General features: G+C 39.6%; 1 protein-coding gene across 10 annotated transcripts in view; it reads left to right on the top strand.

Annotated features, from left to right (window-relative positions):
* Positions 1-27,933, top strand: part of kcnc3b (potassium voltage-gated channel, Shaw-related subfamily, member 3b) — a 72,661-nt gene that overhangs the window by 29,391 nt on the left and 15,337 nt on the right. For 2 of the 10 annotated variants that reach the window (XM_036141715.1, XM_036141716.1), the window contains exons 3-6: positions 10,249-11,230; positions 15,315-15,509; positions 17,198-17,218; positions 24,066-24,106. In XM_036141715.1, the coding sequence (XP_035997608.1) occupies positions 10,249-11,230; positions 15,315-15,509; positions 17,198-17,218; positions 24,066-24,100 (1,233 nt within the window). In that variant the 3' untranslated portion in view covers positions 24,101-24,106. Of the gene's footprint in view, positions 1-10,248; positions 11,231-15,314; positions 15,510-16,462; positions 16,592-17,197; positions 17,219-24,065; positions 24,107-27,933 lie in introns of those variants that run through there. The other 8 variants (XM_036141717.1, XM_021316825.2, XM_021316829.2 and 5 more) reach the window with 6 other exon arrangements.

The following is a 27,933-nucleotide window of genomic DNA, read 5'->3' as shown; positions in this document are numbered from 1 at the left end:
TCATCGCTGACTCTGCAGCACTCGTCGCCCATTTGCTTTGCCCTCCAGTAGAGGCTCCGCACACTTCGCCGTGCCGCTCGCTGCCTGCCATACTAATGCCGATCACACCTCACCGTCATACGCATGCATGAGACAGAAACTCTGAACTCACAAGCCTCGTTAATGCATCGTTTCACGTCAGACTTTTCTCAAGGTCGCTCATCGTTAACCTAACCACTTCTGGTTTTCCATTAATCAATCAATCAAAACCCCAAAAAAAAAAAAAAAATCATCTCTATCGGCATCGGCAACGATCACAATTCTGCTCCTGCTCCTCCGCTCTCAGCCCTTCACACCAGCTGCAGGAGCAGTATTTGGCTGCGTCTTGTCCTTGGCGCCTGAAAGCAGAGGCTAACGCAGTGGTTGTCATGGTGACAGGGAGCCAGGCAGGACTGTAGTAATACTGTAATGATAAAGCTCTTCTGGATGGTGCCGCAGTAAACACTGCGCCACTGGGGTCCCGTTAAAGAAGAGCGCAGCGCACCGCCATGCATGTAAAATAAAAAAAAGACGTCTGTAGAGCTAATATCAGCTCTGACAATCTTCCCCCCCCCCCCATTATATCGCTTACATTCATGCTCTCCCAACACCCCCCTCCTGTCTTTATTGCAGTCTCACTCTCCGATGCCTTGCTCCCTTCCCCCCCTAATTTGAGCAGATTTGCAACAATCTCCTCTCCCCTCGTCTCTTCATCTCCTTTTTCCCTCCATTCCTTCAGACTCGCTTCCTTATTCGCCTCTCGCTGCACAATTAGTGCTCCCTGTCGTCAGCGTCCTTCTCTTTCCCTCCTGCTCTTTTGAATTTGCGCTGATGATCTTTTGCTCGTCTAATTTGGGAGTGAAGCCGTAGAGGTTGTGGTGAAGGGGGGGTGGGGGTGATTGGGAAGGGGGGTGGGGGGTGTTCGGTGTTGGACCTTGAAGGTCACCGGGCTGCAGGTGTCACACGTGGCAGCGGTGCTGTCGAGAATCCAGCACCCCCCCGGCTTCTCACGGACATTACAGCGAGCCTTCCCGATTGAATATTCAAAAAGCGCCGACATGGCTGTTCTGTCACACACACCTTCGCGTTGCAGAAGACGGAGCGGGATGGCGGGAGAGAACAGAGGCAAAGTGCCGGAGCAGATAAATAAGTGTGAAGTGACAGATTGCTGCTTCTCCTTTTATCATCTTCCTCCACCTCTCTTCTCTCTCTCTCTCCACCATCTCCATCCTCTCCTTCCTCACCGTCACTTCGATGCAGTGCTCCTGCAGCTAGCGCTCGCTATCTGGGACCGGCACACACACACACACACACCTTCTGTGCCCATAGGCTGTTTGTCCGCACACACAAACTCATCTACACTGCATGCAGAGCTTAAAGAACATGATATTAATGTTCAGTCAATAAGAGCTGTTCTCCCAGACAGAGATGTCTTCTTCATTTGTTGCTGTATGGATTGATAAACTGGTCCACTGTTAAGATCTAAATTCTAATCCACTCTCCCAATATGAAAGTGCCATTAGATGCAATTACAGAAACAATGAATTCCATCTTTGCCAGCATTTGATTGTGGCTTTTAACCAATCACGATTAGATTAGCTGTGGTTCTAAAGATGCTCTATAACGAGTCGAGTCCAAACATTTCCTGGCGCTGCCGGTTGACTCGGTAATGAACAAAAGGGAAGCGTGTTTTAGTAAAACCATTTTACGCGCTGTAAATATTCTAGAGCGGTGGGAGAGCGGAGCCAAAAGGAGTCTAGTCGTGATGCAGAAAGAGAGAACAGCTGCAGAACTTTTCCTTTACGGATCCTGTGCATCATTCATGCTGCTTATCCATGAAGAGTGGCAACAAAGAGACACGCAGGACAAACAACCACTCACACCTATGGGCCATTTGGATAAACCAATTAACCCAACAGTCATGATTTTGGACTGCGGAGCCAGAGTACTCCGAGAAAAAGCCATGCCTGCATCTAAAAATTGCTTAATTTACCAGCCTTGGGGGTCGAGGGCAAAATGTTTTATTGACCAATGTCATAAAATTTCGGCTTGATTGGTCCAGACCAGATATTGACCGATAGGACACTAAATTATCGTTAATAAAAGAAGACACAATATGCATCAGAACTACCTGGTCATACTGACAACAACAGTCCTTGAACTAATACTTAGCTATTTTCAGGATCAATAAAATATTCAAATATGAACTCAGATAAAGCAGGTGGATAGAAGCTATTGTAAAGGAAGCTTGTCTGGCTGCTACAAAAGAGTGAAAACGTTGCTGGATTTGGAAATGTTTGCAGCTTTTTAGTAAATCCACAGATGAGCAAAGGGTCTGCATTTTCCCAGTAACATGAAGGCTGTTTACACTTAATTATGCTAACCATTAAAGTGTAAATATAAGGTAGTCGAAAGTTTAAAGTGTAAACTCCAAATCATTTTCTTTGTCTTTAAATCAGTAAAATCCTATTTTACCCTGACTGCTCTCTCTCCTACACTTAGTGGGACGTTGCCTCTGCTCCCAATATAAAACGTGAATGAGCAGGGAGGATAAAAAAAGAAATTTAAATGCTCTGTAATTATGGTTCCTAATAAGAAACTGTAACCAGTTAAAATTGGTACAAAAGCCAGCAAACAAGAATTGGCCGCAAATATTTCAACATTGATTGTCTCCTTTCTGTTATTATGCGACTATATTAATTTATTACCCACATTTTAATTGAAAAATGACCTTTGCAAAAAAGTAATGTAAACACACAGACACTCAACTAACCTTCAGATTATAAAAAACAACTATTGGTAAACTCTCGAGCAGTTGCAGAAACCCAAAGCTCTTTGGGATAATCTATTTACATGACAAGTATTAGTCATTCACGATGTCCTTTATGAAAGAGTGGTAAGAAAAAAACTGCTGAGCGAAAGCCGTTAGAAATCCCCATTAAAGTTAGCAAAAAAAAAAAAAAACATGAAAGGGAAAGCAGACATGTGGACGGAGGAGGAAGACTAATGCTGCTTATCACACAAAAGACAGCATCCTCATGGTGAAACATGGGATTCTTTTCTTCAGCGCTGACAGGGAATCTGCTGAGTTGATGTGAAGATGGATTGAGCTAAATACTTCCTGGAAGAAAACCTGTCAGAGGCTGGGGGGGGAGGTTCCCCTTCCAGCAGGACTGTCAATATACAGCCAGAGATACAGTGGCTGCTTCTAATTCAGTCATATTCACGTGTTAGAAGGATCAAGTCAAAGTTCAGACCTAAATCAAACAGAGTTAAGGGTTGAAAATTGCTCTTTATAGACAATCGGGCTGAATTTAAGGTATTTCAGAAGATATACGTTTCTAGACGTGCAATGCTGCTGTAGAGATATCCCAGAAAAGACTTGCAGCAAAAGTTGGTTCCGCAAACAATTATCTCAAAGTGATTGAACAGGAATGCTGACACTTTTTTTGAGAGCGACGTATCCCATTCCTTTCATGTCAGAATGATGCAATAATTGTGTGTTTTTTTTCTCACACATACAGTATGAGCCTAAAAAACTACATTGAACTTTGTGGTTCTAAACTGGCAACAAAGGAAAAAGGTAATCAGATGAATCTCCTACTGATTGTACCAGATCTTATGAACCAAGCTTCTGCTAAGATCTGGTAGAGACTCAGTGGTATGTCTTTGTAAAACTAAAGAGATTTTGTGGCAGATTTTGGAGGAATTTCCCACCGAACACCAAACATTTTTCAATGTTTCCCATCCAGAAGGTCAATGGGAATATACTGACCTTCTGAAAGGATTCATGGTGGCTCTATAGTGATTTTTGTCTCAGATGAATATCATAACAAGCTGTGTGAAATGCTAAGACAAGCATGTACTGCCAGCTACCATCCGATAGGTGGTGTGAACATCTCACAAAGCTGCACATGAACTTGTTTGGTCTTTTGTCTTCGCAAACAACCTTTTCAAAGCATAACTTCCCCATGGGGCTTTCTATCTGCTGAGCATGACCAGAAATATCTCTTAGCTCTGTTCCCGTTTTTGCCTGAGAAAACACACAATTACGTGTGCTAATTTTCTGCCCGATTTCCAGTAATATTTTGACTTCAAGCTTTTAGCCAATTCCAGCATCTTTTAAAGAGGACAGCATAAAAAGAGCAATGAGGATATGCTTCATGCCTTGAGCGCTCATTTGTTATTGACATTTTAAACTGTCTTTAGCATCTGGTAATAGCAGTTAGTGTGGTTAGCGGGGCTAGAATTACTTAAACAACACTCTCCAGGAGTTTTTCTAGGGGTTATATCCTTACGTGAACTTTGAGATGTACAACAATCTTCCAACAAGCATCCATTACAGACAGCCTTGAAACCTCAAGGGGATGAAACAAAGCAACCTTCCTGCACTTCAGTCAGCCTTCCTGGTATCTGCTGAAAGCCCTGCTCTCTCTTGCTCTATTGCAGCCTGAACAAACCTCAGTCTTGGCATATTGTAGAAAGTAGTTTCCTAACAGGTAGATTCCTGCATCTGCATTATTCATCTGAATTTATGTTTACTGAATAACACAGAAAATAACAACCTTTTGATATAGCAAATTTTCCCCACATTTTTTCTCAATATCTGGACTTTTTAAGGGAAATAAAATCCATGTCAGAACACTTTTTGCTGTAACATTGCATCTTTGGTGTTGGGAATTAAAAGATATTAATATTCTAGGACATTTCTTTGAAAAAATGAAAACAAGACATTTGGTAAAATTTCACCAGCAACTCATTAGTCCCTCATATATTAGATCCTGCGTATCAGTGACGTCCTAAAGACTATAGAATATTGAAAAAAATCATCCATGGTCATAACAGTCAATTTTAAGTGATGCAACTATATTTTTGTACGTGAATTTCTCCCTTTGCGATGAGGAGATTTTATGGACCAACATGTCAGATGAGACTCACAGAGCTCCCTGTCCCTCTGCTTGACAGAAGTTACTTTGGTGGCTAAGGCCTGTCATTCACCATTAGCCTTCAGTCTCCTGATGTGTTTGCTTCTTTTTTCTTGCCCTCTCCCTCTTCCTCTTACTATCGTCCCTGTCATACTTTTCTGTCCCCTTTTCAAGACACTGTCACTTCCTGTTGAGATCACTGGAATGACGAACTACCTTTTGCCAAGTTTAGCCGAGCAAATGCTGGCTCTGGATGCTTTCTTCCGTCTAAATTACGTCGGTTTGTCATGTGGTTCACGCTCACAATTGTGGACTTTCTCCTTTCTTTATGCACGGATCTGCATTTTCTTCCAACCTGTCCACTCCCCACTGTGTGCCCACCTGTGTAACCTACATAGAAGATGCAACGTTACAGCAGTTTTACTTCTATTTTCTGACTGTGTTGACTTTAGCACGCTATTTATAATTTTGTAATAGACCTTTTTCTACAGCCAGAAAAAATGCAATAAAAAGTATATATCCCTAACGTACTAGAGTACTTTGTAGCTAAAAGCATTGATACCACTTCAAAGTTTTCACATTTTGTCGTCTTGCAACACAGACTTCAGTGTATTTTACTGGGATTTTATCTGATAGGCAAACACTAACCTGTACATAATTGTAAAATGCAGAGAACAGGTTAAATGACCTTTGTAAATGTTTTGCAATTAAAAATAGGATAAAATGCAGCACGTATATTTGTTTGTTTGCTGCATTTACAGCCACAAATGTCTTGCCAGCTTTCGGCAACTAAAGACTGAAATTATCCAGTGACCTATTATGCTTCTGTTTAAAGACATTTAGAATAGGTATGCGAGCTGTATAAAACATGTTCATTAGATTTTCTTGTACAAAATCATTCTCAGGTAATGATAGGTTTCACCTATTTTTGAGCTCCTTTCAGAATTAGCTGATTTTAGGGCTTTGTAACTTTAATATAAATATACATTTCTAGCCACGCCCCCTCATCTTAATGTTTTACTCACTCTTTATAGACGGGAAAATGGCTGTGAGTGTTATGATTTTATAAAATGTCAGTTTGTGTAAGATACTTCCTGGAAGCAGTTTGGTTGTTTTAGGTCAGAAGAATCAGAGAAAAAAATAAGACGCTTGTAGCGGTTGCATCCCTATGGGATTTTCAATGTAAATTAGCATGATGCTAACCATTAGGTGTCTTTTCAGCTGTGATTAAGTGTAAGGGAATTATATGCACAGTTTTCGGCAGGTATCAATGCCAATATTAAGTTGTGTATGTGATTTATTGAAATAATACATATAACTTCAATGTTAGATGTGATATAAAAGTTATGCTGCATTTCTGTATGTTACAGTTTTACTTCGCTTTGGTAGCTAACTTAAGGGCAGTGCCCACTGATTGTGTTGCAATAATTGGGAGGTTTTTAACACGGACTACAACAAAACATTTACTTATTGCCAAAAAAAGCTGCATTATTTTTTTAAGCTCTTGGACTGTTTCTAGAAACAGTATCCAAATTGAAATACAAAAACTTGCAAAAAGTGATTTTTTTCCCCCCCGCTAATAAGTCACCTTCAACCTCAGTCGGATTGGATGGAGAGTGTCTGTTAACAGCAATATTCAGGCGTTGCCAAAAATGGATTTAGGCCTGGTTTTAACACATGAATACGCTTTGATTGCTGCGTGTTTAAGGTTGGTCTGTTAGAAGGTGAATCTCTGTCCTGGTCTTAAGTCTTTTGCGGCCTCTAACAGGTTTGTCCTGCTTTCAGTTTCTCTATAACTTTCTTCCTGACCTGTCTGCTGTGTCCTATGGTCTTCATAATGCTGTTTGTTCACTAATGTTCTCTAAGAAACCTCTGCGGCCCTCACAGAGCAACTACATTATTGCATATGTGGATTCTATTTATTAATTAGGAGAGTTCTGAAGACACCTGATTGGGCTGGATCTCATTTTACGGTGTCAGAATAAAGAAAGCTGACTACATATGCGTTGCACTTTTCATTTTTTTGTTTGCAATATTTAGAAAATCTTGCATTATTTTCCTTCCCCTTCACAGTTATGCACTGCTTGGTCTTGGTCTAATCACACAATATACAGTGCAGTTTGCGGTTGTAAGGGGACAAAATGAAAAATTAAGTTTGACAGGTGTGATTATTTTTGCAAGGCCCTGTGGTGTTGCTCATCTGAGCCCCTCTGCATCCTGATCAACCACAAGAAAAACCAACAACAGTATCTTATGGAAACTGGAGATTTATGGCAAAGATCTCCTCGCTGGCCTGATTTGTTCAAGTGAGTCTCTTGTGTTTAGCTAGTGGAGGAGCCCGCTGAGCTGGTCCCACTGGTGCCATCCTGCTTTCCTGGGACGGGGGGGGAACCGGCGAGCGGGGTGCAGGCAGGAGGGTGATTGAGAGCCTCTGCGTGTCTATGTGTGTGTTTTCACGATACAGAGGAGAGGAGCACTGCAGCAATCGGAGAAAGTAGGTCAGACACCGACTTGTGAGAAAGATCGAAGAGGAGAAGTAGGGAGGAGAGATGGAGTGAAAATGAGAGGGAGACAGGGGGGCTGCAGGAGAATATGGGAGATGGTACATTTTCTCTTGTGTCATTCTTATCTGGTGTGGGAACATTTAAAACATCTTCTCCCACATGTCATCACTGCTGTGGGTTTACGTAAAGTGTGACAGCGGGCAGTATGTTGACGAAAAGCAAAGCTTCACCTGTTTTCAGGTGTCCATCAGGAGGAGCGGCCATATTGAAGTGAAACAGTTGTGGATATTTTGTGGGTGTGGGAATTTCCTGAAAGCGTTATTGACAATCATCTTTAAAATTAAATCCTTTCATCCTTTCCTCCGAAGCTTTGCATGTGAATTGCCAACTAAAACGGTTATTTCTGTCAGTATTTGATCTTATTTACAGTCTTACATACAGTTTATATAAATTCTGAAACTGTTGAAGCTTTCCATGTTCCACTTTAGCCACTTGGGGCATTCTCCAGATCCTGTTCCCACAACCCTCACGTCTGATGACCCCCTGATTTGTATCTGAAATTAAAAAATCTGAATCTGAACCAAACTTTAAAAAAAATGTTCAACACATAGACATTTAATACAGTGGAAATAAACTAAATCTTTATTCAAACTGAAAAAAAATTAAGTTATTTTTCAAATTGGACATCCGGTTCCAACGTTTATTCTTTTCAGCTTCAACTCTTTTCTTTTTTCAAATACACAATTATCTCGACCCTTTCTTGGCGCCATAATCTCCTCAGTAAATGCTGTGGCTTAGAGTTTTAAATCTTTTGCTTTGTCTGTCTGTGCCATAAAGGCGCACGGGGAAATGTGTGTAGGCCCTCGTCCAATTTCCAGTTCAAAGAAAAACTAGAGACAACAAAGAAGGACCTTTGAAGGAAAAATAAGTGAAAGTGGATTGGTCCATTTGTTAGATACAGTATCTTGCAAAAGTGAGAACACCCATCACATTTTTTTTAAACACGTTTTCATGGGAACACACTGAAGATATGACACTTTGATACAATGTAAAGTAGTCAGTGTACAGCATGTATGACAAGTGTAAATGTGCTCAAAATAACTCAACACACAGACATTAGTGTCTGAACTGCTGGCAATGAAAGTGAGTACACCCCCAAGTGAAAAGTGGCTGTATTCTGTGTGGCCACCATTATTTTTTCTGCACTGCCTTAAGACTCTTGGGCATGGAGTTCACTTGAGCTTCACAGGTTGCCACTGGAATCCTCCTCAGTGTTGTTCCATGAAAATACATGACTAAATATTCACCAAAATGTGAAGGGTGTACTAATTTTTTTGAGATACTGCACATGGTCTCTTCTTGAAAGAATTCTCTTCTTCACATTATATAAGTGCATAATGCCGAAAATGCATGCAACACAGGCATAATACACTTAACCTTCCCGTATATATATGGGCTCCACTCAAGTATGAATTACCTCTCTGTTCTGCTCCTCAGGCCATGCTTGTACTTTTTTATTATTTATCTGAAAAAGCACAAAGTATACTGCATCTATAAATATACTGCAGGGCTTGTGAGAATGGACCACAAACCGGAAAAAGCTTGGGCACATACAAAAACTCGGCAGATCACACAACAGAGTTAGGAAAACGGTCATTGAAGGAACAGGATCTCTGAGTTTGAGCTTATTTTATATTGAAGACGACATGCAAACATGGCGATTAGGCATGGGCCAGCATGACAGTTAATAACCCTGAGAAAAAAGGACAGTATTTACTCAGACATTTAAAACAAATAACATGATCTAATCACATTTATTTAAAAAATGTGCAATTATTCCTACTGCAGCTAAAATGACATGGAAGAACTGTACAAGTTATCTGTAACTTTTATTTATTATTTAGATTTTTACTTACTGTAATGTTCTTAATGTTCTTCTCTTTAAGTTTTGTCAGTGAGACACGTACAAGCTCATTTTAGCTCCCAATTGTTTTCCTTTGATTTACAAAGTGGTAAAATGAAAATAAAAGTTTCCAACAGCTGAATTTGCCTTTGTTGGATGAAAGGTGAACTGTCGTAGCCTTCTTTCAGCCAGCTGACGGTCAGTGTGCAGGTAAAGGTGGCAGTAATATTTTAGTCTGTGCACCACAAAGCCAGAGAAAACTCTAGTTATTGCTTCACTTTTCTTGGCATCTTACTAACTTAAGACCGTAAGGTCATCATGGCAGAAACCTTTAGCAGGTTTTAAAAGCTTAACCTTTAAAACGCTGGTATAGCTGGATAGTTTTGTCTTTTCAGTTGCGTCAGTCCTCTTCAACAACCTTAAAGTCTTAAAACGATGCAGGAATGCCAGCAGAGTTGGGCTTGCTCTTAGAAACTTCCCTTTGGTTTTTTCTTTGTTCTCTTTGTACCAAGTTACAAAAGTTAGGAGATGTGCAACAGAAAATTCATCAGGCATCGCATGGCCTCCCAGCCAGGCTTTTGCATATGATGAGGGTCTACTTGTTTATAAAAGATCTTGTCAGTGTGCCAAGATATACACATTTTTAGAGAGAAAACTGATTTTAAGCAAAGATTTTCTGTAGAGACTGATATTTTTCTGGTCTTGATTTCTCTCCTGACTCTCTGCCTGTCTGTCTGTCTATCTAGCCTAGAACATTGCATTGCTTGACTTGTTTTTTTGTTCTTGTCTTTATGAGTTGAATTACTATGTGACTGACTCTTTGTCCCTCTCCTTCTTTTCCCTGTTTCTTTCTCTCTGTTTTTCCCTCTCCTATCTCCCCACTACCCCCCGTTTCCAGTATGTGGCATTTATTTCCCTGTTCTTCATCCTCATCTCCATTTCCACTTTCTGCATGGAGACGCACGAGGCCTTCAACACCATCCTAAACAAGACAGAGAACGTGACCAATGGCAACGTAACCCGTGAGGAGATAGTGTACGAAGTGGTGACCGACAGCTGGCTGACGTATGTGGAAGGCGTGTGTGTCATTTGGTTTACCATTGAGGTCTTGCTGCGGGTCATCTTCTGTCCAGACAAGTTGGAGTTCTTCAAAAGTGCCCTCAACATCATCGACTTTGTTGCCATCCTGCCCTTCTACCTGGAGGTCGGCTTGAGCGGTCTGTCCTCCAAAGCTGCCAAGGATGTCCTGGGGTTCCTGCGTGTCGTCCGATTTGTCCGTATCCTCCGAATCTTCAAGCTCACTCGTCACTTTGTGGGTCTCCGTGTCCTTGGCCACACCCTTCGTGCCAGCACCAACGAATTCCTCCTGCTCATCATCTTCTTGGCGCTTGGTGTTCTCATCTTTGCTACTATGATCTACTATGCTGAGCGAATCGGGGCAGACCCGGAGGACCCAACGGCCAGCGCCCATACAAACTTCAAGAACATTCCCATTGGATTTTGGTGGGCCGTGGTGACAATGACCACATTGGGTTACGGTGATATGTACCCAGAGACATGGTCAGGAATGCTCGTTGGCGCGCTCTGTGCCTTGGCTGGTGTGCTAACCATCGCTATGCCCGTACCTGTCATCGTCAACAACTTCGGCATGTACTACTCCCTGGCTATGGCCAAGCAAAAGCTGCCCAAAAAGAAGAACAAGCATATCCCTCGAGCACCTCAGCCGGGGTCGCCCAACTACTGCAAGCCAGACGCCCTGGCAATGGCTACTGCCTCACCGCAAAGGATCTTGGGAAATGTCTTAGGTGGAGTGATGGGGTCCGGAGGCATAGGAGGCGACTGTCCTCTCGCTCAAGAGGAAATCATAGAGATCAACAGAGGTGAGAAGTTTTCTTTTACTGGTTTTTATCGTTATCCTGTTAGTAATCAATGATGATACATTCAGTGCTGTAAAAATATTATCTTCCTCGTTCCTTTCTGGCTGTTCACTTCTAGTGTTTACGTATCCTGTTAGCTTCCGGTGATTGTAGCTCCACTTCTCTCACTGTATACATTCAGAAAATGTCAGAGATTCACAAGAAGCAAGCTGTCTTACAAGTTTATGAGAAGATGAAGGCCTCCAAGCCAAAAATAAGACCAGAGTGGATTTAGAGTTTAGAGTTTATTTATTTAAAACGGGACAAAGCATATTCATTGACATGTTCACAAGGTTCAACACACAGGCTAAATCTGGCAGGTTAATGTAGAAGCATGGAAAGACAATACCTAAGCACAACATACATGCGAGGCATGTTAAAATGAACAGTGGAAACAAGAGATACATTAGCAACACTTGTTAATATAAACATATAGTTGAAAAAATATACAGACATGCTATTTTTATGTATATAAAAAAAGTCTACAGTACACATAATTAGTAAAATGTTAGTAAATAATATTAATATGAATTATGTGTGCATATCTGAATATCAAGGAGCCACTTATTTTAATGATTTAGAGGTTTTTAGTGATGGGATGTTCCTGAGTTCTGTGGGAACAGGGTTCCATGTGTGTGACGCTCTCACAGAGAAGGCCCACAGCCCAAAACTGCTTTTTCTAAAGGGAACGTCACAGTCTGTTACTCTGCTGTGGGATCGAGCGCCTGCACAGTGTCTCAGATGGATATATTCTTGCAGAGGAGACGAAGCCAGTCCATTGAGAGTTTTACACACCAGTATAATTTGGGAGATTCTTTCATGCGGTCTTGCTTAGCACGGTTATTCAAAAAGGGACTTGGGCATTTCTTACCTACATTTCCGGAGAAATTGTCCACACTACCTTTAATAGTATACCAAGATAACCTGAGTAAAACAGGACGCAGTTTTCAGATCATGTAGTAGACTAAAAGATAACTAAACTGCAACAACACAAAGAGTTTGTCGTTGCATTTCCTAAAGAAAATCTTGAGAATGATTATGAAAATGCTCTGTGAACTCATGAGACAAATGTAGAACCAAGTTGAGGGTGTGCACCCCGTTACATCGGACGTAAAAGTAGAAAAAAAACAAAAACAAAATATAGGTTTTGGAGTGGCTTAATCAAAGTCTGGATCTACATTAGAGTGAAATACCAGGACATGATCTTAAATTGATGTTAAAGCTTTAATTAAAGGTGGGAAATTATCCAAAAAACGCTGAATTAAACAATTCTGCTAAAAGAGTGGGACTGGATTTTTCCTCTGTGATGTGAAAGACTCATAATGTTATCACAAATGCTTCAGAGCAGTTTTTCTCAGGGTGGCATAACTAGTTATTAGGTTCAGGGGGCAAAAACTTTCACCCAGGCCCTGGTAGGTTTGGACAGCCTTTTCCCTCCTAAATAAATCACTCTGAAGGGGGGGGGGGTGGTATCATTCATGGCACTGTAGTAGTAAACAACATTTTTGTCTCGGCTGTTTTAGACATGCAGTTTGACTTTAGACATCTTGTGTACTCTAGATTTAAAAAAAGTCAGAATCTCAAGAGAAAGAAGTGGGAGTGATATCAAACAGAGATGCGTGGGTGATCCTCGCGCCACCCTGGAGAAATCACTGGCCCATCAGAACTGTTGTGTAATTTATGATCGACTAGTAGGTTCACAGTTGCCTTAAGGCCTCCATCTGCCAGTGATGCACAAACACTATGGGAGGAAAATGAACATAATTATCTATTAAAACACCCTAATGCGTCTCGATTTTGGCTGACTTCACAGGTTTATTTGTCTGCCATTAGCAGTAGAACTGCCTCAGCATCAAACTTCAGTCATATGCTACAATAATGCACCTTTAAAGCATTACTTAACAGTCAAGACTGAGCCATAAACTACTCGTTTCCTCCGTGCTCTCAGAGTAGCTCGCCAGGAGTCGAGACTGCTGAAAGCCGGGCCAGTCGATTTTTATTGTTTGTCGAGCGTCCTGTCTGCTGTTTTGACAATATGCCAGTACCAAAGACTTCTGTATGTATGAAGGGCTCTGCAGTCTATGTTTTGCCTTATACAATAATCAACTGGGCTTAAAGAATGGTGATCGTGAGCTGCAAAACTTGAAGCGACCAAAAACTTTGAGAAAATGTTCCAGTTAGGAGCAGTTTGGGAAGGAAGGGCGAGGAGTGGGAATGGAGTTGGGGTCCTGACTGTTCAGCTTGGCTCCAGCAACCCTGTGACACCTTCCCTGGTTCCATTTGGTAAAAAAAAAAAAAAGATACCCATGCACCTAAGCAATTGCATATGAGCATCTTTATTTTAACCAAAATATGTTGTTGCATTATAGTCATCAAAATATCAAACTCTCACTCAAAACCTTTTTATCACGGCCTATTTCCATACATGTTAGCTCTGATCTGGGTTTGGGGCAGTTTTAATGATGTAATGTAGACTCTCAGCCACCTCCTGCTGTTGATATCATTTATTTGAGATTTATAAACACTATAATAAGACACAAAATCTTTATTTCTCACTGTCCGACTATAAGTCAGACTAACCTTTTACTGTATTACCAAAGTATTTTATATTTGCTAAAAGCCAGAATAATAAGATTTTCTTCCTTTCTTCAAATTAAGACGTTTGCATATATGTCCTTATTTGGACAATTGTCTTTTAAATCTATGTTTTCAGTCTCAAGCTTAACGGATCCTTCAGTTAGCAGTGTAGCTCTTTTATTGACATGCTTAGTGCCATTGTCCTCATGGAGAACACATTTATGTCCAAGTCTTCTCTTCCTGGTTGATGTCATGAGATTTCTCTTTGATATTTCGGCTCACTGTTCCCATCTGACTGTTTTCTATCCGCAATTCTGCTAAAGACCCCCATAGCATAATGGTGCCGCCCCTGTACTTGGTTACTTAGTGTTCTCAGGCTTTTAGAGCCCCCCCCCCCCCCCCTTTTCCCTCCAAATTGAACAATTGTCATTTTCATCATTTTACTTTTAGATTTATCAGACCACTGGACATTTCTTTAGAAATGTGGGTCTTTAAACTAAAATACCGCCTGAGTGACCTTCTGCTGGGGGACAATATTTATTGTAGTCTTCTAACCACAGTTACAAACTACAGTGCCTTGCAAAAGTGTTCCATGGCAGCGTTTTTATATTTTGTTACTTTACAACCTGGAATTAAAATTATTAAAGATAACCTGCATGTATTATTTGTTTTTATTGTGAATCAAACAGCAAACAGGAAAAAACAACAGAAAACTTTAGTGTCCCTAAGCTCAGTACGTTGTAGAGCCTTTCTATATCTATCTATCTATCTATCTATCTATCTATCTATCTATCTATCTATCTATCTATCTATCTATCTAATCTAAGCGAGCTAGCTATCTATCTATCTATCTATCTCTCTATCTATCTCTCTATCTATCTATTCTAATCTATCTATCTTATCTATCTATCTCTCTCTCTCTCTTTAAATATAATATATATTATATTATATATAGATATATAGATACATATACATAGACATATATATATACATATATAATATATATATATATATATATATATATATATATATATAGATATATATAATATATATATATATATATTCAAAACAGAAATGCATTTTAAATGGTAAAATTGTAAAAAAAAACAATTTAACACTCACTAGGCAATTTTATTAAGACCATAGATAGATAGATAGATAGATAGATAGATAGATAGATAGATAGATAGATAGATAGATAGAAATCAAATGGAAGTATTTTACAGCATTTTTATGATGTAAAATAAAAACAACCGAATAAGAATAAACATTCATAATAGGAACATCCACAAAGATGGTGATGCTGTCATAATAAACAGAATTTAATTTAGAAATAAGCCTATCCATAAATTTTAAATTGTCAAGGTGTAATAATAATAACAAAATAACAATCTTTTATTCTGTGTTCTATTTTTAGTTTATTTTGCTGGTAATAAACCTTCCCTGGACGTGAATTTTCGTCCTCTCCCAGATTCTAAGCAGAACGGAGACGCAGCCTCGGCTGCCTTGGCTAACGAAGACTGCCCCACCATCGACCAGGTGCTGAGCCCGGACGAGCGGAGCCCCATCGGGCGGGGCCCCACTCGGGAACGCTACCAGCAGGACCGAGCCTGCTTCCTACTCAACACCAGGGAATTCCGCGCCACAGATGGGAATGTGCGGAAAGGTACGTTTCGCACCAGGAGACGGATATGTGAAATGCACTCCTCATGTAAACATGTCCACGCAGCTAGATGCCAGGCACAGTACGCTGCAAGCAGAAACACCGTCCCGTGTGCAGCCGCTCCACTTAAAGTACCAACGAACGGGGAGCTGTGTGTTTTTAAGCCTTAGAGGAAACACAACCTGTGGACGCAGATTCCAGTTCCACACACCATACACACACACACACACGGCCATGTGGTTGCAACACATGCATACATCTGGCTCTTCTGCTCCGCCATCTTGGTTTCCACCTCTTCATACTCATGTTGTCTGTATTTTCATCACCGCTTCGTGTCATATTTGATTAATTACAATTTTTTTGTGATACTATTTTCCTTTGTTTTTTCCTTTCTCTTTTTTTTTACATGTCCTCCATCTTTTTTTTATATGGTGTCGCTGGATTTTTTTATTTTTTATTTTTTGTCCCATAATCTCTCACGCTCACTCAGACTCAAAAGTGATCTGTCTTTCTCTGTCTTCTGGACTCAGACAGTGGACCATGCATTAATTTACTTCTCGTCACTTCTGTTTCTCCCTGTCTGTTTCTCTCTCCCTCTCGCCTCGCATCGCCCTTTTTAATTTCTTGACTCTCACCCCCCGCCCTGTTTTTCATGACTTTCCTTCCCTAAACCTCCCGATTACCCCCCCCCCCCCAACCCCCAAACCCTACCTGGATTCCTCCCTGCCTCTCCTTCCCTTCCTTACTTTTCCTTTGCGCTGCACCCTCCCCCCCTCCACATGCATCTCCCTCATTCAATCCCGTCACCGCCATTCATTTAATGCTGCAATCTGACCACTGCCACCGTCACCAACCTGCACCGACAAAACGCTCCCTCCAAACTTCCAACGCCCCCCCTCCCACCCTCTTCCTCCTCCTCCTCCTCCTCCCTTCTTGTTGACAACAAACTACTTTAGAGGCAGCAGCCCTGGCTCCCAGCCCAGACTCCCCTCTGACTGAGGATTGGTATAAGATGGAGGGGTCTCTGTTACAGCAGGACCTCAATGCAAACTCCACCTCCTCCTGGATCAAACCGTAGCGCAGAGGTAACACTGAAATCAGTTAAAAAGTTACAAATACAAAGCCCCAGTTCTTCTTTTAATGAGAGGTTTTGATCTGGCCGCCCCCAGGACAATAGCGCCCCCCCTCCCCTTTAACACAGATGCAGCTACACAATAAATGTATGACACACAGTTACACAAATACTTCCACCTTGTTGTGTCAGGCTGTGCAGTGGATTTGTGTTTCCCTGTGAAGGTTGGTGCAGACAGCTTAGCATAACCTTAGCCCGACGTCCTGCTTGCAAAACCTTTTTCTCTATGGTTCCGTGAACTCTGCGACCATTTGAATAGAAAATGCACATGGTGTGAGAGAAAATGGGATTTGCAACACAAATAATGACCACAAATGTTTTTTGCACTTGTGTATTTGTGAACGTGCGAGTGCCTTTGTCCTGCACACGGCCAGGGCTGTGGGATGGCACCTGTGTGGGTACGCCAAGCCCACCCAGCGGCTCACATGAATCTAACCCAGTTGTTGTGTCCTTTGTTAGTAACTAATCTTAAGAAGAAAAGAAAAAAGAAATGAAGTGGGACCAACAGGTCACCTTGTTGTCTGATGTGCCTCTGTGTTGTTGTTGTCTCTCTCTTCAGGTTGTGTCATATCACGCGTGTGTATGTGGGCTTTTTCATTCTTACGTGTTTATACACTGTGTTTCTGTCCCCCCGGTGGCGTCCGAGTGTCGTGTTTGTGTTGTCGTGTGTGTGGCTTTACTTCTTTCTTTCTTTCTTTCTTTCCCCTTCTAATGTGTTTATTCGTGGTATTCCCTACCCCACAGACCGGCACCTTGGTAAACAGCAGCACTTATTACAGTCTAATGCTGCAAACCACTGCACGACATATAGATGCAGCGGAGCAGTTACCGTGATGTTTATTCTATAATTCAATGGTATACACTTCCATGTCAAAAAATTTGTTTTCCTGCATGTACAGCACTTTGCAAAAGTTTTAGATCCGCCCTAATTTCTCCATAATATACCTGCAAAAATCCAAAATTCTTCTTATAAAAAAAAAAAAGTATAGTCAGCATCCTTATTTTCTTACTTCTTGTTCGGTTTCTGTCCAGTGATTGTGCAGCATGTTTCATATCATCAAAATTTTTGTTGATGTCAGACAACGACAAATTGAGTAAATAATTAATGCTGTTTTTTAAGGAAAAAAAACCTGGTCTGATGTGAAAACTCAGCCGTACCTTAAATCTAATCACTGGTTGTGCCAACTGCTGCCATCAACAGTCTATGAGTCTTTTACATTGCCAGGGAAGTCTAAACTATTTTCTGATTAATTCACACGGATAGACTGCATAAAACTTTAAACTACAATCCAAGGGAACCTAAAATGAGTAAAACCTTCTTGAAATTAGTGTATTTTTCCTTAATTTGAGCAGGTAAATAAGACTATTTGCCGATGGAATGACCATTTTTACCCCTGAAATAAGATAATTAAATATACTGCACTTGGAATAAGATGATTGAGATGAGTAGTTCCTATTTTAAGTGCGGAACTCTTATTCCATTAGCAAATAGTCTTATTTACCTGCTCGAATCAAGGAAAAATACATAAATTTCAAGAAAATTTCACTCACTTTTGGTTCCCTTTTGAAAACAGGCACAAAAAAAAACAAGTTGAAAAATATTTCCGACGAACCAGTTAATTAGCAAACTGGCTATTTCAGCCAAATTAGCAGGTCAAACTATAAATAAAAATGGAAATCTCTATTGGCAGGGATAAACCTGATTGGCGCAACTCTATAAAATGTAACTTAGTCTGCGCTAACACGGTAGCACAGACTGAATTTATCAGTCGATCTTTCTTCATGGAGCCCTTTGGTATGCACAAAGGATAACCTGAAGTGCTTTACGTAAGACCCCCCCCCCCTTTATCCCAATCCACATGCACTAAAATTGGGGCCCATCATGTCTAATAGACGTACCTTATCCATACATAATTAATAGATTCGAAAGGACTTGATGTTTCGCAAGAAGTGCTTCTGTTCTTTGCGTTTGAGCTCGTGAAATGTGTTTTTAGATGCACCGGCGTACGCAGCATGTTAAGAGACAGTGTTACAGCTGCTTAAGAGATCACAAGAAATTCTGAATCCTTATAAACAAGGGATGAGGAGGGACTCAAGACTTTAGCAAAGTACTGTACATGTGGAATATTTTGTTGGATTTTTCCCCCCCCACTAAACATTTAATAATATTGTGCTGTATGTCAGTTTTACGAGGCCTAAGGTTGCTGGGGTCAGTGGAGTCATCGATGTCAGGGGATAGCATCTCCTGAAACATGGCACGCTGTAAATGGGCTGGATTTGTCTTAAACCAGCAACAAAATGTGTCCCTTTAAAAATCAGCTGCAACGCTGCAAAGGTGTCTTACAAAGTATTTCTGCCATGAGCGTGCGATGGGTCTGAAATACTATTCCCTAGACGATGTGACTGTGCGTTCAGTGCCTGGTGTAGTGCAGACCTTTGAGGAGGCTAAAGAGGCGCATATGCTGCACTCGGCCACTGAAAGCACGCAGACAGACAAACGCTTTGACAGGTTTGACTAACAAGTGGCTTCACGCTGTCTAAGGTAAGCAAGCCTCTCAGCTGTCCAAGCTTTTAGAGGATGCTAACAACGCTGCCATTGTAAATGATTCTTCTGTGCAAACTGCAATTTAAGTGACACAAAAATCCCCCTTTAAAGCAAATCAGGAGCTCGTTGAGGAAAATAATTACTGGACTCATTAGGACGCCACTTCAAGGCAACCTAAAGACAAATTACACACTTTAATTTGTACCTTTAGGCTGGGGATCTATAACGGTCCGTGTTCCTTAGACTGCTAAAACGTGTGCACTAAGAGAAGATAAACCACTTAGTGCTTTACTGTTAAAATCAGGCAGATTTGATCTGGCTCTTGCTTAACTTGAAACCCGGGCAACCTTAAATAGTTTACAGCCACAAACAAAAATGTGTTTTATCTTTTTTTTCACATGATAGACCAACACAAAGTAGCACATACATGTGAAATAAAAGGAAACAATACATTGTGTTTTTTCTTTTTATAAAGCTCAAAAATATTAGATATGCATTTTTATACAGGTGTTCTGGATTAATATCGTAGAACCACATTTCACTGGAGTTACAGCTGCAGGGCTTTTGGGAGGATTCTTTTAACAGCTCAAGCTTACTCAAGATTGTATGCAGAACATCTGTGAACATTAACTTTTAAGTCTTGGCACATATTTTCATTTGTGTCTTCGCCCTGGACTTTGACTAGGCCATTCTAACAGCTGAATATGCTTTGATCTAAAGCCTTCCACCACAGCTGCACTGCAAAAATATACCTAAAAATGAGATTTTTTTCTTTAAATTAAAGTATTTTTCCTTGATTTGAGTAGATAAATAGGACTATTTGCCAATGGAATAAGATTTTTGCACTTAAAACAGGAACAATTCATCTCCATCACCTTATTTCAAGTGCAGTATTTCTAATTATCTTATTTTAGGGGTAAAAATACTCATTCCATTGGCAAATAATTTTATTTACCTGCTCAAATCAAGGGCAAATACATTCATTTCAAGAAACTTGTACTTATTTTTAGTTCTCTTTTTGCAGTGTGGCTGTGTGTTTTGGATTTTTGTCCTGGTGATCTTTGCTGCTGATTCTTCATTAATTATTTTACCATATTTGCTAACTAGGCTAACTGTGTAATTCGGACTGGATTTTATTTATAAAAAGAAGGCTGAAAACAAAATGCGCGCCAAATCTTCACACTTTTCAGATTTGTGCTTCTAAAATAATACTATACTATTCCCACTAGTACTGCACCACTTTGTGTTGCTCTGTAACAGAATTTCTATAAAATACTCTGAAGTTTGTGGTTGTAACATTGCTAAAAGAAAAAACAGGACTGTATTTTTATAACACCATCACATCCATTCAGGTCTTTGACTGACTTTATAGCCAAACAAGCAGAAAAGATTGGCGATCAGCTCGAATCGGTTATTCAGTCAAAGATAATTCACCATAAAAGGTTCACTGTCCAAATTGAAAAGTTGTCTTCTGAAATCTGTTGTTTTTAAAGAGGGATTGTACCGCTGTCCAAACTCCTTCTTGTGTGCATTGTTTGTGTTTTCTCGTATCTTTTTAAGCGTAAGACGTCTTTTTTTTCTTGGCTTCTGTGTTTTCCCGTTTTATTATTGGCCATTTGGGTTTCCTGTGCTCATTGTGCCGTATGCATGGCTCACAAAGGGCGGCCAGCCCTTTGACTCCTCACTCCTCCAGACCTTCATCACGGACCTCAGTCCTGTTGGGCACAAGCTCAACTCTTTAGCTTCTCTTCTTCTTCGCTCACTTTACTAACTACTTATGTGTACAAGTTTTATTTGGATCATTTTGGTTGTTTTTTGTGACTATATTTATCTTTTTTTTGCTTCTAATTTGGTGTGTTTAGTATTGTTTTCATTAGATATTAATATGCAGTATGTTTCAGTAATTTGGTTCATATTTGTATTTTTGTGGTATAGTGTGAATGCTCTCTTTGGTTTTATTATGTGGAGACCTTAAAGATGTTTATTTTGTGTTTTATTTATATTTTGCTGTTTTCTGTGATGTTGGTCTATTTTCTTTGCAACAGAGTCTTATTGTTGTGTTTTGACTTCCTTTGTGTTCTTCCTATGAGTTGGAAAGCAAATACTTCCAACACAAAAGTGCAGTTAGTGTAAAGAAAACTAACAATCTCATTGGATAACATTACAAGAAAGAGTTAAATTTGACTGAACCCAATTTTTAAAATCTCATAAGGGGATGTTTGATCTAAAACAAACCATCAAAAGTTCCTATTCAGCCACATTTCTTTCCACAAATATTGCTTACTGGTTCTTGCTGGTATTTTGTTATTTAAATTATTTAAAGCTGCAAAGTTTTGAATCTGGAATCCCCCGCTTGTTCAAATGCTTTCACCACAGCCAGTTTTTGTTTTTATTCTGTATTACATCCACTACTGGATGCAGCTATAATACGATGCGCTAGCTCTAAATGATATTTGATGGTATTTGGTAACACTTGTCAGACCTCTTATTGACCCTCTCTTAGGTTCGCTCACTATTTAAAAGCTTCTCATTGTCACGCATGCTCTGTTGTATCCTACTGTGTCCCCTAATCTGTCTCTTTGCACAACACTTTGCAAATATTCGGTCTGAGCCAGATTTAAGAAGTAACGAGCCACGGTCCCTGTACGTACGTGCGCTCACATGATCAATGTTCGGATATGTGCATGTCAAACAGAACGGGGATAATGTGGAGTAGCTGAGCAGTCAGTATCTTCCCTGCAGTCACACTAACAGCTATTTTACTAAACAGAGATTTTCTGTTGCATTTCTATCTCACCTAGAGGCAAACTTAATTTTGGGTGAGATCTTTTGAAAATGCTCATTGTGGTGCATCCCTGCAGACTGAAGAGTACTAGCAGTGATGATCTAGCAGCCTGCTTTGCCTTATTTGTGCAGCTAGGAATGCTTAAACTGCAGACTCTGTTTACGTTTCCTAGAAATCCTTACTTTTAATCTGATATCTCCCGAAGGCTGCCTACATTTCCAAATCCAGTGTTTCCTTGTACCAACAGAGACTGAAAGGTCGATAGAACAAAGAAAACAACTTTGCTTTAGTTCCTTCAGCTTTCTTGTCGTCTGCTGAAATGCTTAAAATAGATTACTTGAGTTTTCCTCCCTCGGTGACAGGGTCCTCACCAGGGTGTTGTTTAAAGCATAGCCCACATTGCTTAGGTACGGTGCATTCAGAAAAAAAAAAAATTGTGGTTTTCCACCAGCCAGTCACAGGTCAGTGTCGGTCAAGCTGAAAATTTTCTAATTCTGGTGGTTAGCAGCCAATTTTACTATTAATTTGTAGTTTTTCCTTCCTTCAAGGCAAATTTATTTACATAGCACTTGTCAGTAACAACACGATTCAAAATGTCATTATACATACATACATACATACATACATACATACATACATACATACATACAGATATATATATATATATATATATATAGATAGATAGATAGATAGATACATAGATAGATAGATAGATAGATAGATAGATAGATAGATAGATAGATAGATAGATAGATAGATAGATAGATAGATAGATTCAGCCATTTTAAACAACCGCCTAACAGTTTGCATAAATGGTGGTTGTAGAGGTAATTAAAATATTCTGCATATGGCCTGAGAAATCTACCTACAATCATCCAAAGATGTGCTAAATGGCCAAAAAGGCATCGTGAACATGTTTTTTTTTTTTTTTTTTTATACCTGTGACAAAGACGATTATCAAAGACGAGAGTGTGAAACTGCTGTGTCCAGCAGAGCTTACGGAGCCATTACAGGACAGTCGTTTACAAGAAATAACTTCTCCTCTCATGTGACACGCAGGACCACAATCAAAAGAAGGTTTCCCGATAAGAGACAGAAGGTTAAGGAACAGTCGAAAGCATTGTGCTTTCTCCACGACCCCAGATCGGTTCCGCAACGATAAGGTCAAATCATATGCTTTTAGTCAGCATAGAGGTTATGAATACTTTCTTCTGGCTTTAAAAGCAAAACCGGTGACATTCTTTCACAACATGCCGTAGAGTCTGCAGCATAAAAAGTGTTTCAGGTGACCTGATATGCTAATATAGATCTTGAACAACTGTCTCACGCATAACGTATCAAAGTATAAAAGTCTCTTTGAAAAGTCAGTTTGAGCTTAAAGCAGCCTAAATTTGAAGTCTGCTCTGGAATGGACCACATTCTCTTGCCGTAGTTAGCTTGATTATCCCATGAGGATTAATCCTGATTTTCCCACCTGAGTTTTTCCTGACCACAGGTAAGACTCTGATTGATCACAACTGCTCCACACCTGGCTTAAAAACAAGAAAAAAGCCGAACTATCCCTTTAAGCAGACTTTAGCTTTATTTATAACAGCTGGCAGTAACTCTACAGGCTTCTGTGACCTACATACTCCTAACAGGAGGGCGAGGAACACGGTTGCATGTCATCTGGTTAGTTTTCCAGGAGACATGCCTGGCACTGTATGTGCTGTATGCACACCCTGAGGCTTCAGCAATCATTGTGAGAAAACTCAATACATCTAATCACAGGTAACAGGAGACAAACCCGTCTTTAACAGGCGGCTGGCTGCATTTAAGAATGAAACGGTAGACGGGCGATCTGAGAATAGAAACCGAGCAGTCAGCAAATCCTGTGGATCCTTGGCAAACATGTCTTCAGGAAATTATAGCATGTTTGAAGTAAGCGAGCAAGGTTTGATGCACATGTGAGAATCTTTAAGTCAATATTTTGAAGCTGCTCTACTTGGTAAACAGGCTGGCCACAATATTTGCTCCTTCTTCCCTATTCCTCTGAGTCTCCCCTTTACATAACCTGCTCCTTCTGTGATTAACACTCATTCTTCATCCCGTCCCCAGGCCGCCACTGCAGTGCAAGTGTAACTAAAGTCTGACTCTAGGTAGGTACTTGCTCCATCCATAGTGTAAATTAAGTGTGACTTTGGGCAGGAATTATGTCATCACTGAATACAGTGACAGCCAGGCTCAGCGTCTCCCCTGACAGAGAGTCCCTGAGCAACAAAGCCCTGGTGATGTTGTTGTAAATGCAGCAGAAAGCCCAGAGGGGCGCGGAGCAGACTGGGACAACCTGCAGTGGCTCAGACACGTTCAGTTTTAACTGCATTTTTCACTGTCATTTCTATAAATGTTCATGTTAAAAAAAAAAAAAATCTCATCCACAAGAATCACAAACTAAAAATCACCCTGAAAGCAAAGTGGCTTTGTAAATGTAAATCAAAATCACCATTATTTCCTCATCAGTTTTAACCCCATATCAATACTTTCTCCATTCATGTTTTAATTATTATTCCATTCGGCAAGTGTTAGCAAAGCCTGAAGACTGCGAGTGCCAAGCTGCCTCTATTTCAGCTCTTTGGGTCTGAATGTTCAAAAGGCAGGAACATGTTTGGAGTTCATCCAGCATTGAGTGAGAACCGCAAACTGAAATCCAAGAGCCCCTGTGGAGTTAAATAATCTTAATTTAGTCTCTGATAGCCTCAGTTTATTGTATTTATACGAGAAAAAGTTACAGATGCAACAATAATTGAAAATTACTTTTAAAATATGGAAACTTCTCATTTCTTCAGACTTATTATGTACAGAGAGACATATGTATTCATGTAAATTAGAGTAATAATAACTTAGGGCTAAGGGAAACTCAAAGTTCTGCTTCTCAGAAAATTTTTATATTGTGTAACAGCAAAAAAAACATTATTTTTGATACAGAACTGTTATTTCCTTTTTATTACTTACACAATCGCGTGGGAAACTGCTGACTGGACACCATCCGCAAGGAGGATATGCCACAAGAGTTAAGATCGCTTTCACAGAGTTGTTGGAAGCGAAAGATAAATACTCTTTCTTCATTTCAGAAGAAAGAGTATTTTGTATTTTATTTGCAAATCCAAGTCCCAGAGTTTGGAGGAAAAGCGGAGAGGCACAGAATCCATGTTGCTTAGGGTCAAATGTGAAACTTTCACCACAACTGTGCCTGATTGGCCAGTAAACTTGCTAAGGGAGAGACCAAAGCCAACAAATCAGACAAGCTGAATGTCGCCATTAAACCAATCTGGACTTCCTGAAGAGCTGCTCACCTCCATGCCACGCTGCACTGATGCAGTGATCTGTGCTAAAGGTTTCCATTGGCTGTGAGCTGTAATCATTCAAATGAACAGACATACTCACCTGAGTACTTTAATCTACGCACACTAAAGTCACAGAAACAAGCTTTTCTGTTGTTATCTAATTAGGGAGATAAGCCTTTTGATGCTACACTAATTTATTGAGATTCACCTGCAGATTAGATAATGAGATTGACTGTGAGGTATGTGTTTGTGTGCCTTAAAAAGGTTACCTGAGGAAAAAAAAGTCAGGCTCTTAAATCGGTGGAAGCTAACGTGTGCCTGACAGAATAATAATAATAACTAAAAAAAAAAAAAACAATGATAAGAAGCTAAATAACTGATTGTGTTTGCACAACATGAATTTTGGCAGCAAAATGACGCGCCGCACTTTGTAAAGCTTTCACAGACTGCCTTCGGGGGACTCAGGGATGCTCAAATTGCAGCTGCTGTAGCTGTGCTACAAATGGATGAAAACACTCCTGTCCATTTGCTGAGCTTTGCACTTCTGCCGCCGGTGAACATTTTGACCTAGATGTCGGCTTTAAGTGAAATAGGAGAAGAAATGTTGCGCCAACAGCATGTTTTTCTTAGGTAAAATATTTTTGCAAGAGTGGATATAACTTTCTAGGTTAGCGTACTTTGTTAGCCGCGCTTTCCCTTTGAACGGACGGCTACACCTCAGGTTGCAATGCTTCCAGCTCCCTGCTGCCACTTATGGCGTTCTCACTTGATCCTGGGATGATGCCAAACATTTTGAGTCCTATTGGTCTGTAAAACAAGGACAAAAAAATCAATTTACCAATAAAAAACAGGAATGTCATTTTAGAGGTGAAACCTTTTACCTGTTTTTTTTCCTTAAAATGTTGCACACTACAGTTGTTGGATCACCAGGGAATCTGACGTTTTTAAGAACAGTTATTTGAATGAACCACATTATTGTGACATTCATCTGCCAGGCAGTTTGATAGGTGAGCTAATTCAGTTCAGTTTCTTAATACTGCACCAATTCAAAGGAAATATGACCACCAAACACGTCCAATTTATTTCTAGTTATGTAGTTGTATATGGTTATTCATTTAATAACTGATGCAGATTTAATGTAAATGAATTCAGACATCATAGCATGTTGTTGTCCATGTGGCTTCCCATATTAGTACCTAGAGGTGTGGTGTCAGTTTTTAAAATACAGGAATACTACCTTCACGAGTTTTAATCACATTCAGACTTTTACTTTTTCCTCCTTTGGCTCCTTGATGATAAAAGCCACACCACACCTCTCCAGTTAAGTGCTTTCAACAAAAAAAAATATTACAACAAAGAAAAAAAATCTGAAATTCAAAAACAAACTGATAAAAAATTCCCATAATTATTTTTTGGGGTGTAACGGTGCACATAAATTCAGAAACATAGAGCCTCCAAAATGAAAAAAAAGAAGCTATTTTATTAAAACGTTTAATGATTTTTCTTTTTTACATCACTATCTTTGGGATGTTAAAGTTAAGTAAGGCAAGGCAAGGCAAGGCAAGGCAAATTTATTTATATAGCACAAAAAGTAATATCTTTTGAAATTTTAAAAATAAGATATCACACTGTAGCAACAAACGTTTAACAAATTGTAACAAAAGCCTTTCACAGTTTTAATAATGATAGTAATAATAATAATAATAATAATAATAATAACAATAATAATATTAGACTGAAAATATTTATTTATTGATCCAAAGTGACCCATGAATGAGGATGTAACAAAATAGTGTTAACAACGTCATAGCTAAAAAAGAAATTAAAATACATTTTTAGAATAAACATGTGGACTTCAATATGTGGGACTATATTGTTTAAAAGTGAAAAATATATTATAATATCATCTTATTATATTGCTCAAATGCAAGAAAGAGTAAAAAAGCTGTGATTTAAGCAAATACAACAATTTTATTTTCAGGCTTTTATGCAAAACTATTTATTGTGTAAAATATGCAAAGCAAACATATGCAAAAAAAAAAAAAAAAAACAATTTCAAAATATATCTTAATTTGCTCAAAAGTAGTGACATGTTAAAGAAAAAAAAAAAACAGGAACTAATGTTTGTTTCAGTTAATTCAGCTTTGGATTCATGCTGAAAATACTGCAACACAAGACTGATTCCCTCCTGGGTGAGATTAATAAATTCCCAGTGGAGTGTTTAGCTGCTGTAATAAACTCTGCCCAAGAAGATTTTATGACACATTGGCTTTCCATATTCCCACCACTCAGTCCCCACTGCTTCACCACAAATAAATGTACCACTGCACCCCTAGAAAAAAAGAAGATTCTTGATTATAAGCATACGTAGTTTCTTAGGAATTTCAGAATCAGAAATACTTTAATAATCCCAGAGGGAAATTGTTGTTTCAATTTCCCCAGTATGGAAGACAATAATGAAATCAATTTGAATGATAAAGAAAGTGTTAATAGCTGGATTTATAGTTTATCAGGTAAGGACTTCCAGCTCATCCTTTAAGGTCATCTTTTATCTCCCTTCTAAAGCAAGCATTGCTGTTCTTGAACAATGAAACCATATTTTAAAGCTGTGTTTTCATCTCCTACATGGACTCTGTAAGTAA

The sequence above is a fragment of the Fundulus heteroclitus genome, chromosome 10 (genome assembly GCF_011125445.2).
Source record: "Fundulus heteroclitus isolate FHET01 chromosome 10, MU-UCD_Fhet_4.1, whole genome shotgun sequence".
NCBI classification, from domain to species: domain Eukaryota; kingdom Metazoa; phylum Chordata; class Actinopteri; order Cyprinodontiformes; family Fundulidae; genus Fundulus; species Fundulus heteroclitus.
This window is presented reverse-complemented; position numbering and strand designations above follow the sequence as displayed.